Below are 16,288 nucleotides of genomic sequence, written 5' to 3' on the forward strand. Positions count from 1 at the left end.
TACGATCTGCCAGGCCACGTACCAGAAGCTACTGCACTGAGCTTCTCAGATGTCATGTAATTACGACCTGGGTGCTGAGATGCAACTGTGCTCTCTCGACTGGAAGACGCTTAGCTTTCAGATATCCCAGCAGACCGCAGCTCCCTTGCACAACAGTTGTTTCCGCAGATATTTACACGAAGCATCGCTCCCTACCTTTCGGAATGGAGACAGTTGTCTGGGCTTGACCACATTACTGCTCCAACTGCAGCTATTTGGGGGGGGGGTGAAGTTTAGGAAATAAAACGTATATCCGAACAAGCTACGCTTCTACAACTCTGATTAACAATTATCCGCAGTTCCATTAAATGACTTCATACATGAGAATACGACATTAAAATAGAAGTGCAGATTACTGTCACATGGTATTTGATGCCGTATGGTCTGGTTCTGTGAGAAGTTCCATCTCCATAATCAAGACAGAAGACAAAGACCGAAAATGGTGGCAGCATGTCTATCTAAAATTTCGGTTAATATTTAACAGACCACACGGCGTCATATCTCGCGAGACAGTAATTTTTATCAGAACCTGAAGTCTCGCATAACAGACAGGCGTTGATTCTCGCTGAGGTATTTGATGGATTTGTGCAATGCTACATTCCTCAAATTTACTAGTCGAAACACCGCTCTTTATTCTATGCCGCCCACACACGCACAAAATCTCTCGAAGTTGGTCCTTATGTACCCTTTAACGGGCTGATGCAGAGGTAACGCTCTGATTCATATTCGAGAGACATTCCTTTCGAATCTTGAGAGGGACGTCGGCTGTACAAACTGAGTTATTTTGTGATCTTCCTCAGTCTCTAAAGAAATATGTAGGGGCTATACTGCCATTCGTCACGAACACTTCCTTCCACCTCCTTTGCGAATCATTCATGAACCGTCCTAGCATTTGTCGGTACATAATGTGCATATAACAGCATCTTAAACTATGTAAGGCCGGTCACGGTAGCCGAGCGGTCTAAGGCATGCACTGTCTTCGCTCGCTTGGAAACCGGGATCGTGGGTTTGAATCCCACTCAGGGCATGGATGTTCAGCTTGTGTGTGTGTGCGTTTTTCTGTGTGTGTGTGTGTGTACAGGTAGAGGCCTTGCGACGAGCTGATCACCCACCCAAGGACTCCTACCGAATATGTAAGATCTAGAAAAACCGAAGTGAACGGAGAAGTTCATGGAGGTAGGCCTAGGCTCACTGGGGCTGTAGGGCCAAGGGAAAAAATATGTAAGACAAAGCACATGGCATATAGCTAAGCAATGGGAATATCAAATAATGTAAGTGATTTTATGGTGCCAAAAAACATATTGTTGGGTAAAGTTCCAATAGATTTTGGTTAAATTATTATTATTATTATTATTATTATCATTATCATTATCATTATCATCATCATGTTAATGAATTTCTTTTTGTTTCCTTGTCTGCATTAATGTTTTTCATCCAGTGCTTGCCCGTAATTTGTCTGACTTTATGTTATGATTGTCTATAATGTATTTACTTGTATCTACCTTCTGCTCTGTCTGTAACTGGCCTTGCGGCTGTTGACTCGGCACATATATAATAAAGAATTGAATTGAATTATTATTATTATTAGTGAGGTGAGTTTGCTAACGGATTTATTGCACAGTTATACAACTCGTTGCTTTACTTCACAAAGCACTATAGGACACACTAGGTCTTCTCAGTCTGTTACAGTCTTCACTAGCCGTTATTTGGTATCTGCTTCCAACGGCGGACGTTTTCCTTCCTCTTGGTTCCCCATCGGTCTCTGGTCTCAGCTACCAGCTTATAACAGCTACATCTCACGACAACTGAACTCCAGCAGTTGTCAAACGAACTCACCAACCAATCAACTGACTTCAGAGTCAAAATTGATTTGCGACTGGCGATTTGCCGCCAGTTATTTCTTCTTCTTCTTCTTCTTGAGACCCACGACCAGAGATTTTCTGCAAGAGAACCCTTGAGGTAAATCTCTTATGAAACATCCTCTCAGACGAGAAGTTGGGTTTGTCGCTTATGAAAATGTTTGGCCTTTCTTCAAGTGTACGTATCGCACTGATAGCTTGTTGCTGGTAATTCTTCCTTTTGCATTATACACAAATCTTCTGTCATTATAGGCTTTGCAGAGTAGATCATGCCTAACTTACTTATGTTTGCTACAACGGCTACTTAGTCACCTGAACTGTCGTAAGCTTGACTTGACTAACTTATAACATCTCGGCACGGACCGCACATAAAACATCGTTCCTGTGTTGCAGTACAATTATTTGCCGTGGAAAAATGCTTATTTTCAGGGCTGTTACTTAACAACAGCTGTTGTATAGTAGCTTATTTCGCTGTCGTTGCCTAACAATGGATCTACATGCCACAGTATTTAGGTAATTTGATAACAGAGAAGGAAGAGTAGTGAAGAAATAAGGCTGAAAATCGCCTTACATTCACAGCACATTTTTAAGGTTACGCCTGCAAGCAAAGTATGGAAAAATAAAAATATTCGAAATCCTGTTGAATCTAGATGTGATATGAGGGTGTGAAACACGTTCCAATGATAAAGTTATGTTAAATACATGGGAGAGAACGTTTTGGGAAAGGTCTGCGGACCAGTAACTGAACAAGGAGTTTGGAAAGTCGGATAGTAACCAAGAACTGAGGAAATGATATAAAACCCCTGATCTGGCAGCGAATATTAGGAAGGAGGAATGGTTAGGGCACGTGATTAGAGCGGATAAAACAAGTGGGACTATTTTTTTAGAAAGTACAGTAAACGTGAGAAGGCCCCAGTGAGATGACTGGAAGACGGAGAAAATAATTTGTGAGAACCGAAAGTGAGAAGATGGGGGCAAAAACAAATAATAGAGAAAAATGCGAGTCTGTCGGAAAGGAGGCCAAGGTTTTTAGAGGGCTGTGGAGCAAAGGAGTAATGCAGGGAGTAAAGCTGGTCATGAGACAGTCTGAAAGTCTGTGACCAAGATGCGCTGTGAAACTGATGCACCGCAGTATGTTTGATATTAAGAATGAAATCCATTAGGAACCTGCCCCTATTTCCGTCGTCAGGTAGAATTATGAAGGCTTTTCTTTCGCTTCCATTAGACGGAGATCAGCCTGGATATAAACACAGGTAACGAACCTACCAGACCAGGTCCCGTCCTTTTGTATGACGGAAGTACAGCACGAAAACAGCAACAGAAAATGCACATGCGCATGCGTGTCAGATTAGGTCAGTCATAAAATTTGTTTGGGACATTACCTGTCTCCCTACTTTTATTTTAAACGACTTTTCGGAGATTTCGTCCTCAGGCAAATAGCATATTTATGACGGAGACAACGTCTGGTCTCCAAAACATTTTTAAAAATAAACAAGAACTTATGGGAAGAACTAATCACCTGCTTTTCTTTGATATGACACAAACCACATAAACGTATATGGTTAGGTTAGCCTTCGCCACAACAAAGTGATTTATAATCAATCAATATTTTATGATTTAATGTTTTTTTCCTGCTATATATTTCGGTCTCATGGGAGCATCATCGGGCACTGATACAAGAATACGTCTAGGGTCATTGAACTGCCTTTGCCTTTTTATATTACATTTTTGTTTATGCTTCTGTCACGCTGGTATTAGTCCTTGCAGTAGGCTGGAGAATACAAATATCATTAAGAGGTCTATCTTCTGGGATATAAGGCCAAATAGTCAGGCCACTACCATAGAGATCCACATATGTACAGAAATACTTTCCCGTTGTCTTGAGAACATCCGAATAGGAGATTTGAGAAAAATGCAACTTACCATCGAAGTGTGTATGGTCGAAATCTTCGAATTTAGAAAGCTGGAAGGTTTCATTAAAGGGCCAGTAGCTAAGGGTGTCGTGAAGGTATGTATTGGTGTCCGGGTGCAGTAACGAGGACAGGTTGCGCGGAGGGACAACATCATCTGTAACAATAATGCAAAGAAAATGTTAAGCACGTAAAAAATACCACAACAAAATGTCTAACACCGTAAAGCATTGTCACGCATCTAGGGGTGTGTGACTGCAGACAGGGTATGGCTTGGTGAATTGGATTTATCGATCATTTGGTATACACCACTTGGAACTGCACTTTACAGATCATTGACATACACAGACTAGTGCTCTCAGTCTATTACAGTCTCCCCTAGCCGTTTCCTGGCAACAGATTTAACACTGTGAAGATTTTTCAGCTTCCGTAGTCACATTATTGTCTGCTTGTTAACTCTCTACGCCTAAACTCATAGCGCCATCTTATCAGCCTCCCTTGTAGAACCCAACTCTCTGTTAACTGCTCACTTCGAACTCCGGAACTCGACTGCCGATTCTCAACTAAACTCGTCTTTATAACCACTCGCCACGGACCAAAGAGAAAACGGCTTTTAAAAATATCTCTATTGTTGCGTATCCGTTGCCGCGGAAACCTGTTTATTGTACCGTTTTCTAGCAATGGCCGTCTCCTCTGACTCCATTATTCCCACCTTCAATCGTCATGTGATAATATAAATTTGCCTCTGGTCGTAAGCGTGACGCCATGAAGTGGAACAATGTAGATAAATTCCATGCAGTCTTCACTTCGGTACGAGATGTAAGTAGTCAGATTCATGCTCCGTGCGCTTTACTCTGGGGAATGCGACTGCGCTGCCTACTGCACAGAATGATGGGTAACCTTCTAGACCGGCTTACGAGTATAAGTCGCGGCGCAGAATAAGGCGTTTTATTTCCGTCAACGAATTCCCCAATCGTCCATACCGAAGCAAGTGAGTTCTCTCTCCGAGCTGACGTCACAACGTACAACCCCAGGTGAAGGAAGTCCGGTGTGAGGAAGCAGGAGTCCTCAGATCGACTTCCAAATCACTCAATGTGACAGTAGCTACCAGTTAATGACCCGATGTTACGATGAGGAGTAGGTTTAACGGTACCGCTCTTGGATCGTGCGCTAGAGGTATTTGGATCGAATCCCGACAGCCACACCAGGCAGTGTAAATTCTAGTATTTTAGAAGTCACAGTTTCAAAGATTCCGCGATTGGCGCCTTCCAAATTCTGGAAGTGTAGAGTGTCATTTAATAAAAAGAAGCAAGCATTACAGAAATCTGTCCGATGCTGACATCTTAGCAATTCTTCACACATTGCTCTTGTACTACTGGTGCTTACGAAACGACGTCACTCAGTACAGAGAGACATACTAAATTGAGAATATTGCGTTCTTTGTATTCTCTGTATCATTTGAATGCGATTTATCGTTATTTATTTCCATGCCTTATTTCTTTACAATTTTTACTCAGTATTTCTTGGTTTACTTAGTGAAATAAAGCTGATCTGGCCAAGCGATAATATTTCTAGTTTCCATTAGTGGGTAAAAGTTTGAATCTCTGACTAAGGGAGTCTGTGGTTCTTCTCGGTAATCCCAAGCAAATGCTAATACAGTACTTCAGAGCAGACCACACGCCTTGCCTTCCCCATCTCTTCCATTGCTTTATTCGCTATCAGTTAGCCATTCGGTGCTACGTGTATATAGCCCGAGTTACTAACAACTTCCTTACGTCCTATTTAGCAGCGTTTTAGCATGCGACCAGCTACATTCTCCCTCATAGCGCAAACACTATTGAAATAAAGTTTATACTAATGAAATTGTTAATATATGATTTCAAGTTACAATGCGATAAAAAATGAAAATATAACTATTTTAATTGTATGTTTGAAGTAGTGCAGTTATTTTACACAAGGCATGCTGTAGCGTAGTTGTAATGACACTATCCTACAAGTCAGAAAGTCGTGGGTTCGATTCCTGATGAGGTCATTATACTTTTTAACTGTCCTAATCGAATCAGTCGCTTTGTGTCCCTGGAGTCGATTCAGTCTCTTACAAAAATGAATAACAGTAAACTTCCTGGGGATAAAGGACGGCCGGCGCGTAAATCTCACAATCTCACCGCCATCTGTGAATCGATTGTCTAGAAAAATGTGGGAGCCTCGACGTCTCACAACCCTGCAGGCCTACACGGCCTGTTACCTTCTACATTTCACAGCAATTTACATACGAAGGGTCCTTTGTCAGTTGTAATAATGCTATTACTCAGGAAATTAAGAAACTAAGTTTGATAGCTAATAAATATTTTATGGATTAAAGAGGAGATTATAATTACATGCAATTTCATGGAGAAGTAAAATCATGTTATACAAGACATTAATTAGGCCAGTCCTAACATACGCATCGGAAACATTGGTATTATCTGCAGCTGATGAAGCTTTTGTTCTCTGGGAGTAAGTCTTTGAGGTCCTTATATGGCTCATTCAAAAAAAGCAATGCATGGGGAATTAAGTACCATTACAAAATGTATTGTGACATGTTGCGAAATCTGAGCCCCCCCCCCNTGTACGAGGACGCGGATATTATAAACTTTATGAAAGTGAGTAGATAGAGCTGGGCAGATCATGTTGTTAGAATGAGCCAGCAGAAACCTGCAAAAAGAATTCTTAACGCCAAACCAGAAAGCAGTATGAAAGAGGAAGTCATGAACTGAACTGGGAAGATTGAACGGACAGCTAAAGCCCTGAGGTAAATATACTGGGAAAACCTACCCAGGAATAAATAAAACTGGCAGAATCTTATAAAACAGGCTATGGATGTTTTGCCAATGATGATGAATTTTTAAATATTTATTTTCAGACATAATAATCATTGTTTTGTGAAGCAATGAGACATAATGTGTACCTTTGCTAAGGTCAGTAAAATATAATTCGTGAATTTCCACACGGCTATTTAAGGAATTGCCTTCTTCACAAGAGCCTTCCACTTCTCCCTATCCTGAACCAGATCAATCCAGTCCATACCACCCCATCTATCTCTCTACGATCAATTTTAATATTATCCACTCACCTACGTCTTGGTCTTCCTAGTAATATTTTTCCTTCTAGCTTTCCCACCAATATCCTATGTGCATTCCTCTTCTCCCCCATTCGTGCTACATGTCCTGTCCACCTCATCCTCCTTGACTTGATCATTCTAATTATACTTGGAGAAGAGTACAAATTATGAAGCTCCTCATTATGCAGTTTTCTCCAACCTCCTGTCACTTCATCTCTCTTCGGTCCAAATATTCTCCTCAACACCCTGTTCTCAAACATCCTCAGTCTGTGTTCCTCCCTTGATATCAAGAGACCAAGTTTCACACCCATAAAGAACCACGGGCAAAATTATGCTTTAACACTTCATAAGTACTTAATACTCGTAAAATGCTCATCTGCAAAAATCATGTCATTTAATTTAAGTTGAATTTGAACCACGGACAGACTTAGTGGTAAAAATTTGCCAGTGTAAACAGGAACAACATATTCACAGTGTGTATGTTATCACATATCAAATTTGGGGATTAAATCAGTAAGTACTTTGTAAGATTTGAGGCTTTCACGGCGGTGACTATGAAGAAAGCAGTCTTCTGGGATTTGGCACCGTGTATATGTGGTGTTAACCGACGTTTCGGAGAAAGTCTGCTTTTACCGGTTCTCACGGTCTCTTTGCTTGCAGATTCTTATATATATATTTTTTCTTCTACCCTGAAGATGGAGGCGATACGTTCCTCCGAAACGTCGGTTAACACCACATATACACGGTGCCAAATCCCAGAAGACTGCTTTCTTCTTTCAGTAAGTACTTTGTTGGGAAACCCCAAAAAATGGAATATCATTCAGTGAGACTTATAATCCTTCAGCACCCCTTTGAGCCTCATGTAAACGATCCAATTAGGAGGCCTGCAACTTCCGGATTACGCAAAACCACGTGACGCCCAGTTATGACATTATTTCGGCTGAATCCCATCCAACCCCGTGACAGATAAATCAAGAAGAGGGAAAGTATACAAGATGGGGTAGTGACAGTGTTCAGGGTTCATAGGTTGTGCGGCTTACTCTTCAACCATGAGGAAAGGGGCGGTACCTTCCTCCGAAACTTCGATAAAATTCCACCATACCACACGGAGTCAAACTCCGGAAGGATGCGGATAGATGGCAACAATTCAAACGTTCGGGCAACCATTTTGAGACTTACTGCAGAATAGGTGTTTTCGTCTCATGTCGTGATCTCGTTATTTGCGAGAAGCGGAAATGGGCGTTTCTTGAAGCTCTCGCGTCTATGGGGTAAACGAATGGAAGTCAACAAGTGCCACTCTGAATCAGATCAGACACGCGAATGGCATCGCGTCTCTATTGCATGGGCGCTGTTCTGCAAAGTGAATGATAAACGTTGCAGTAGCCAGCCATGGAAACATGTTTATACTGCAATTTTCTTGCCATATAGGGGACACATTCTGTTACGGCGTGGCCATGCTCGTGTGTCTGTTCCGCAGAAGCTTTGAAGCCTAGTGAAGACTTTTCATTTCAGAGGTTATGGACGTCAGGTTGCTAGAGGCAGCCCTTCTCTGTACACGTGCATTTCAAATTAAAAATAACGCCAATATGGCGGTCCTGATACTTGACAGATGAGACCGTCATTTAATTTAGTCGCTAAAGCTTCGAGTGGTAATAATATCACGTCTCTTGTTGCGGAAATTATGTAAACTTTCAAGCAAAATAGAGAGACGGCGGAAAATCTAAACTCGTAGCGGTCACTTCTAACGAAATAATGGAACTACCTAACTAACTAACTAACTAACTAACTAACTAACTTGCTTGATGCACAAGAGCCCTTCTTGTGGAGCCACCAGTTGTGCAGCTACTTAAGAACTTCCCAGCAATTTATGGAATCCGAAAGTTAATTATGGAGCCCTCCACTGGTCCCTATCCAGAGCCAGATCAATCTAGTCACTCCACCCCATCCTATCTCTCTAAGATCCATTTTAATATTGTCTACCCCCGTTGCCTTTGTATTCTTAATGGAGCTACGCACACCAATATATATATATACGTGTATACTTTACAAACAAAACAAACTCCGTGGTTTTAGTCCGCAAGCGAACTATACCGACCGAGCGACCGCCGCTTGTTGGCGAAGTTAGTGCCAACTTCTCCGGATAGAGTGTGTCACATGGTCAGCGCAACGAATACCCACGGCAGTTAATTTCGGTTTTCTAGACCGGAGCAGCTATTTCCTTGAAATAGCTCTTCAATTATCCTCACGAGGCTGAGTGGACCCCGTTTCAGACCCACTACTTCTCAGTAAATCTGGTAGCGACAGGAATCGAACCACTAGCCCACAGAGGCGGTCTTATGTATATGTTAAAATGTTGTAATAAATGAGGTTTACATATGAAGGACTAAACCATAGAATATAAACGAAGTTTGACGTTCTGAAAAAATAAAAGCCTGAAAACGTCCTTGTGTTTAATTAATTAAGGAGCACGCCGAGAAGACTTACTGGGAACTGGACGTATAACTGCGCTATTGGGGCTCTGTCTAATCAGTTCAGCATGTTCACAACCAGTAATTCACTAAAGGAAACCATGCAGATGTTTGGATCACAATACAACTGTGATTTTAGGTTTCTGCCAGCCTCAGCACACGGAGTGAAGCTCGTACAAGGAACAAGGAGGCATAAGCTATTTGCCGAGTTTCCCGTTACAAATCTACATACTCGTAGAATCTGTAATCAGCGAGTTTATCGTATTATTTCACCATATGCTATAAACGGTTTTCATAAAAATCGTAAGGGGAGGAATGGGTGAAAAGTTGGCCTATGCCATGCGTAATCTTTCTCAGGCTCTACAGTCTTTGTTGGACCTTGGCTGCTTTTTCAGTTTCTTAATCCTATACAGAGACGGTAGGACTCCTTGGACGAAGCATTAGCCCTTCGCAGGGCCGCTACCTACACAGAACAACATAAACACAGAATAAAAGCACACAAAAACATCCATAACTTAAGTGGGATTCGAACCCACGATCCCAGCATTCAAGCCAGTGAAGACAGTTCATGCCTTGGACTGCGCAGCAACCGTGATCGACAAAATTGTGTATATCCATCAGCCAACTGGGATTCGAACCCAATAATCTAAGACTCGCGCCTTAGACCACGCTACTATTGTGATCAACCACCATGCATAACGCATTGGCTAAAAGACAGTGTCACTTTAGTACAGAAATACTAGAATCTAGAGGTTAAGTGACTGGCATTGAAGTCAGTACGTCGAATAGTGGCATTTGTCAAGTCGCTTACTTACTTACTCATGGAGCTGAGCCCTTCTGGAGGAGCCGCCAATTCTGCAGCTGCTCATGAATTTCCCACCATTTTATGGAACCCGAAGGTTCATCAACGTGTTCACAAGAGCCCTCCACTGGTCCCTATCCTGAGCCAAATCTATCCAATCAATACCATCCCATCCTATCTCTCTTAAGATCCATTCTAATATTGTCCACCCACCTACGCCTTGGTCTTCCCTGTGGTCTCTTTCCTTCTGGCTTTCCCATCAATATCCTATACGCATTCCTCGTCTCCCCCATTCGTGCTGCATGACTTGCCCACCTCATTTTGTCGAGTCGCTGCGTTTCTTAAATGGATTATTCAGTGAGGAAAGGGATTATTTCAAATTCAAAATAAAACATTCTGCTTCTGGTAAGTGGCATTACTTTTATTGGTTTCTGTTTTAAATAGTGTAAATATGATTAACGTCCTTAAAGTTCTCTGAACCTGTCAGTAGTATACCTAAACGAAACGTTTCTTTAGAATCCTGATTTCGTAAATGGTAGCTCACGTGGTTGTTAGGAGCAGAATTTCTAGCATATGGCAGAGCAAACCCGCTTGCCGGGAGTAAATCCTTTCCGAAAATTTCTTCCTATTTTTGTGCCAAAGCTATATGAAAAGTAATAGCGCTATTCACGTCACTAAATCATTTATTCTGAAAGCAACATCTGGCTCCTTACTTCAACATAGCAGACGAAGATCCGCCATTCTACTGTTATTACTGCATTAGCAACAACAGACTCCAGATTACTGGAGAAGAAATCTCCGATAGCAGTCAAACTTCTATTTATCTTCAGCGCACTTCGATGAACTAGCTCTCCAGCACTGCCAGAATAAATGTTGACTATATCCATAGGCGCAGCCCAAAAGGAAGGAAGAGAACGCTGAGGGACGATATTGACAAAGACAAAGGAGAAGCGAGATAAAGTTAGCGAATTGCTTCAAAGAAAAAGTTTCCGTTTTTATCGTCTTCTGTTGCAGAAATCGGTTTGTCCCCCGTCCTTATATCTCATCTTCATGTTCCTTCCCTCTTTCCCTCTGGAGAAATATTTTTCTCGGATGTCGCTGAAGAGAAAAGGAAACCGTGCAGTGAAGACTGCAAAATCAAATTGCAGCTGTACCGTTTCGTTGCCATTTCAGGAGGGGGTACCAGAGGCACGTATTCTCGGCGGTGGGGGAAATCCCAGCATTGTTATCCCTCTGCAGCCGAAGAACACAAGGCGGAGCTGCAATCAGTCACGGCTACAAACGGTCCTGATTAATCAGCGTGTATGGCTACCGCGCTACAGCCTCTGGGTTCAGTCCTAGCAAAGAAAACAAGTGAGTTATTATAATGGCCGGCATTCGGAAAATCCTTGATTGAAGCCCAGAATTCAATAGCCTGATGAACAAACAGAATCAGCGGAACAAACTCTTTTTATTCAAGAGGCACCTAGTTCGATCTGGACAGCGTTATGAAATAGTAAGTTCTGGGATTTGAGGTCCTCACAGCGGTGGGTTGGAACCGTATTTCGGAAACAGCCCGACGATTCAGAGAAACATAGCGCCTCCATTCTCAGGGATAAAGAGTATGCCAAGCAAGAAACCAGTATAGGCGGAAAGTATGCAAAAAAGAAAAGAAATCATTATGGAAAACTCCTCAACATTTCTCATTTCTTAAGTCCAAATAATTTCCTACGAGCCGCTGTTCTCAGAAACACTCTCAGGATGATAGACTAACTTGCACAACCGAACACAGCGAAAGTCAAAATCTCGTACGCAGCAAGCATTTCCCAAATTTAATTTTACATTCCTAAAACTCTTTAATCATTAGGGCTCCAAGGGCACAAGAAGGAATTTATATTGTCACATGTATTAGTGACTGTGGATGGGGTTTGGATTGATGAATAGATTTATGTGTTTAATAGATTAATAGATTTAATGCCAGTCACGCAGCTACTCAAGAACGTCCACAAAATTTTATGGAACCCAAAGATTCATTGTCGTGTTCGCCAAGAGTCTTTCACTGGTCCCTATCCTGAGCCAGATAAATTCAGTCCATATCACCCTACCCATTCTCTGTAAGATCCATTTTAATATTATTCACCCATCTACGTGTATTTCAATTTCTCATAGCGATGAAAATTCGTGTTATAACGGCATATATTCTGACAGATGACTACCGAAGTTCTGGAGTTATACATTGCTTGCATCTTAAAAACAGAGGGAGGCCGTGCGTTCTTCCGAAACTTTCCTTCCTGCCTATGATATCATCTCGACTCTGGAAACTGTAATATCAATATAAAGAAGCCTGGCGTTTCCCCGTCGTCGCTCGAACAATAGCGCCATCGCCCACGTCAGCTCCAACTTTCAAAGTATTACATTTCAACACATGTAACGTCTGCTGCTCACAAGCGCTTGTTGAACCAGACAGCACAAATATCCCATAAGAGAAAACCTTTAATCCAGAAATGTGCAGCCATTTAGGAAGGCATGAAATTTGGAAGTTCCAGTGACTTCAGACTGCTCCAACAAGAGCGAACTAATCCGCATATCAATAACTTCGTACTGCAGAGAGACTTGAACTCACAAATATCAGATGAAAACGAAGAAACGTGTTCAGACTTGGGCCAAGATAAGTTCGTCTCTAATCTTAAAATAATGAATTGTCCAAAATGTTCTCTCAAATTTTGTAATTCTAATGAACTGAAAGGGAAATGTTTGAAAGTTTCGTCGGACCAGATAAGACCCGTGAGTTGGACTTTGTGTAACACGGCGCAGAAGCAAACTCAATTAAATTAAATATACAATGCGTGATACAGACCGTTGCTAAGTAACAACTGTACAAATAACTCTTTAATGAACCGTCACAACACAGCAAATAGTAAACATCAAAGTCAACGTTCAGCTGTGGCTTTGCTACATGTTTCAGCCACTAACGGCCATCATCAGGCAGATAGATATAAACAAAAATCTACCATTTAACTGCAATCATAAAATGGATATAACACTATTAATCGTACAAATTTAAAAACGCTTATGTAAAAAATACAAAAGTTCAGATTATATAAAAATTAAAAATTGAAAGTTATTATATAACAAGATAAATATTCATGATGTTTTCAAAACATCATATCAGTCGTTGGATTTACTTTGTGTGCGTTTCCATAGACAATTTGGAAATTCAATATTACTTTATATAGAAGATTTTAAGAGAGGCCCATGGTGTTGCAATTAATAAATTGTGTAATGGTGCCTCATCTTACGAAGAATTGTCCGTATTGCATGGAAAGCAAACAACAACTGTACAAACGCCGTTACTAGGCTGCGGCCCGTAAACAGCAACAAAGGAACGGTGTTTTCTGTGCTGTCTGTGTCGAAATGTGAGCAAGAAAAGTTAGTGGAATGTGTGAGGAGTTGGTTGGTGAGTGAGTGAGTTAGTTAGATAACTGCTGGGGTTCAGTTGCTGTGAGAAGCTGACACTGAAGCCGGGAACATTTCGAGAACTCAGAGGAAGGGGAAGGTCCGCTGTTGAAGCTCCTACTAAGCAACGGCAATGAAGACGTGACTGTGGACACTAGTGTCTGTGTTACCAGTGAACTGTAAATTGTAGTCACGTGCTGTATTAAAGACTCCAAAACTAATCCACACCCCGTCCATAATCACACTCCATAAAATTCTGACAATATTCATAAGGTTGCAGTTGGTATTACAATTTACTTTTGGTTTTGTTTGTCGTCTACTAGATAACAATGATAAATTTTAAAATTAAGCCCACACTGCACACTAGACGAGCAACAGGAATACCAAAGAAGACAATATATGGCATAGAATGAGCAACCACACTGATTTCATTTTAAAACATTATAAATAAAGAAACGCACATCTCAGCAGCGCGGAAGGTCCTGCAGTTCCCCCCGAATTTAAACGCACCTGGTGATGGTCGCATGGGCAGAAACATGAAGTGCAGTTACGAATTTTAAAATTATTTAATTTTAAATCTTAACATTGTTAGATAGTGGTCGGTAAACAACCCCCCCCCCAAAAAAATCTAATATGTATTCAGGTTTCGTCATCAGAAAAAAAAAGACCAAAATTATGATGCAGATGTATCTAATTAATTCTTCGAAAGCGCAGCAAAATTAATTTATTTTGAACGAGAGTAAAAATTAATCTTGCGTTCAAGAAAAAATCGGAGCCGATTAAATTACGTGATCCTTGCTGTGGGTCAGTTAGGGAGCTTCTGTCTTACCATTTGCAATGGAAAGACGTAAATATTCTAATAGACAAAACCGTTTATTACCTGCTGTTCGGTATGGAGTGAAGCGTAGTCTCATATCATTGCAAGGTTGTACGAGTAGACTAAGGGAAACAGCAGTCTCCTTAGTTTAAGCTGGTCGAGATAGTATGCTACAAGCCGCAAGGTCGCGTGTTCGATTCTTGATGAGGTCATTGGATTTTTTTCAATTTACCTAAACCTTCCAGTCGCATTATGGCCCTGGGGTCTACTCAGGCCGTAACATAAATAAGTACCATGAAACTTCCTGGAGGGTAAAGGGCGGCCGGCGTGTAAGCCTGACAACCTGACCGCTATCTGTGTGCCGATTGTCCGGAAGATTTTGGAGCCTCGAAGTCTCACAGCCCTAAGGGCCCTCAGGACCGGTTACAGGGATGGATTTTTTTATAGTCCGAAGGTGTTTGAAGCCATGGAGAATATTGTTGAGTAATGTTTGAGAAAATGACATAATGAGGAGCTTCATAATTTGTAAATTACACATTGCCAAATATCATTTGGATATTAAAATCAGCAAGCAAGGATGTATGCGGCATGTAGCATGCATGAGACGAGAGAAATTCATATAAATTGTTGTCGGAAAATATGAAGGGAAGAATTCTTTTGGATGACCTAGTCATAGATGGGAGGATAATATTAAAATGGATAGGCCTATTAAGGTACAGGATAGGGCTATAATAGCCACCGAACAAGTTGCATCAAGCGGTACTGTTTCTGCCTTGTAATCGGGAGATGACAGATTCGAATCTCAGCGAGGACATCGGCCACATTCGCTGAAGGTGTTCGTGACCTTATTCAGTTCCTCACTCACTCATGGAGCTGAGCCTTTCTTGAGAAGCGGCCAATTGTGCAGCTACTAAAGAAATTCCCAACATTTTATGGAACCAGAAGGTTCGTTACCGTGTTCACAAGAGTCCACCACTGGTCCATATCCTGAGCCAGATCAATCCAATCCGATCCTATCTCTCTAAGATCCGTTTCAGTATTGTTCGCCCACCTACGTTATGGACTTCCCAGTGGTCTCTTTCCTTCTGGCTTTCCCACCAATATCCTATATGCATTCCTCTTCGCCCCTGTTCGTGTTACATGTCCTGTCTGTCTCATCTTCTTTGAATTGATCGTTCTAATTATACTGGAGAAAAGTACAAGTTATTAAGCTCCTCATTGTGCAGTTTTCTCCGACCTCCTGTCACTTCCTCTCTCTTCGGTCCAAATATTCTCCTCAATTAAACACCCTGTCCCTTAAATGAAAACCAAGTTTACTCAGTTCCTACAGGAAATTTTTTGGATGACACCAAAATTGGAGCATGACAACTTCGTCCTTCGTCCTTTCCAATATTCAGTAATTTTTCTTGAATTTGACGTTCTTTAGCCTCGGCTACTGACAGCTTCACTAAATAAGATATAAATATGAAAATTAAATAATAAATATTGGAAACATCTTTGAAAGTACGTTGTAGCTTCAGTAGGCAAGCTCGCGGAATACACGTCCTGCGGATCGAGCGAGATCTCCTGTGCTAGTTAACAATCTGGAAGGTTTCTAATAAAGACGTAACGATCTGCATGGGTAACCCTTGACAGCCCAACATTAAACATGCTTCAGACCCAGTTCGCTACTTGCAAACGAACCCCAGGGCTCAATATGGCGGTAAATTTCTTAACAACTACAGGTAACAGTTTCTCAAGACTTCTACTACATGAAATTAACAATTTAGTTCTTTAGTCAGGTAACTAGCTAACTAGCTAGTTAGAGACCTCATTAATCACTCTGTAAAATCATCTGTAAAATATTTAAGAATTCAAT

The 16,288-nt window shown here is 41.3% G+C and overlaps 1 protein-coding gene across 1 annotated transcript in view; it reads right to left on the bottom strand.

Annotated features, from left to right (window-relative positions):
- Positions 1 to 16,288, bottom strand: part of LOC111871793 (hemicentin-1-like) — a 475,354-nt gene that overhangs the window by 214,684 nt on the left and 244,382 nt on the right. Inside the window, exon 3 of the mRNA XM_023865137.2 lies at positions 3,822 to 3,965. Coding sequence (XP_023720905.1) covers positions 3,822 to 3,965 — 144 coding nt within the window. The remainder of the gene's footprint in view (positions 1 to 3,821; positions 3,966 to 16,288) is intronic.

This window comes from Cryptotermes secundus, unplaced genomic scaffold (genome assembly GCF_002891405.2).
Source record: "Cryptotermes secundus unplaced genomic scaffold, Csec_1.0 scaffold873, whole genome shotgun sequence".
Lineage (NCBI taxonomy): Eukaryota > Metazoa > Arthropoda > Insecta > Blattodea > Kalotermitidae > Cryptotermes > Cryptotermes secundus.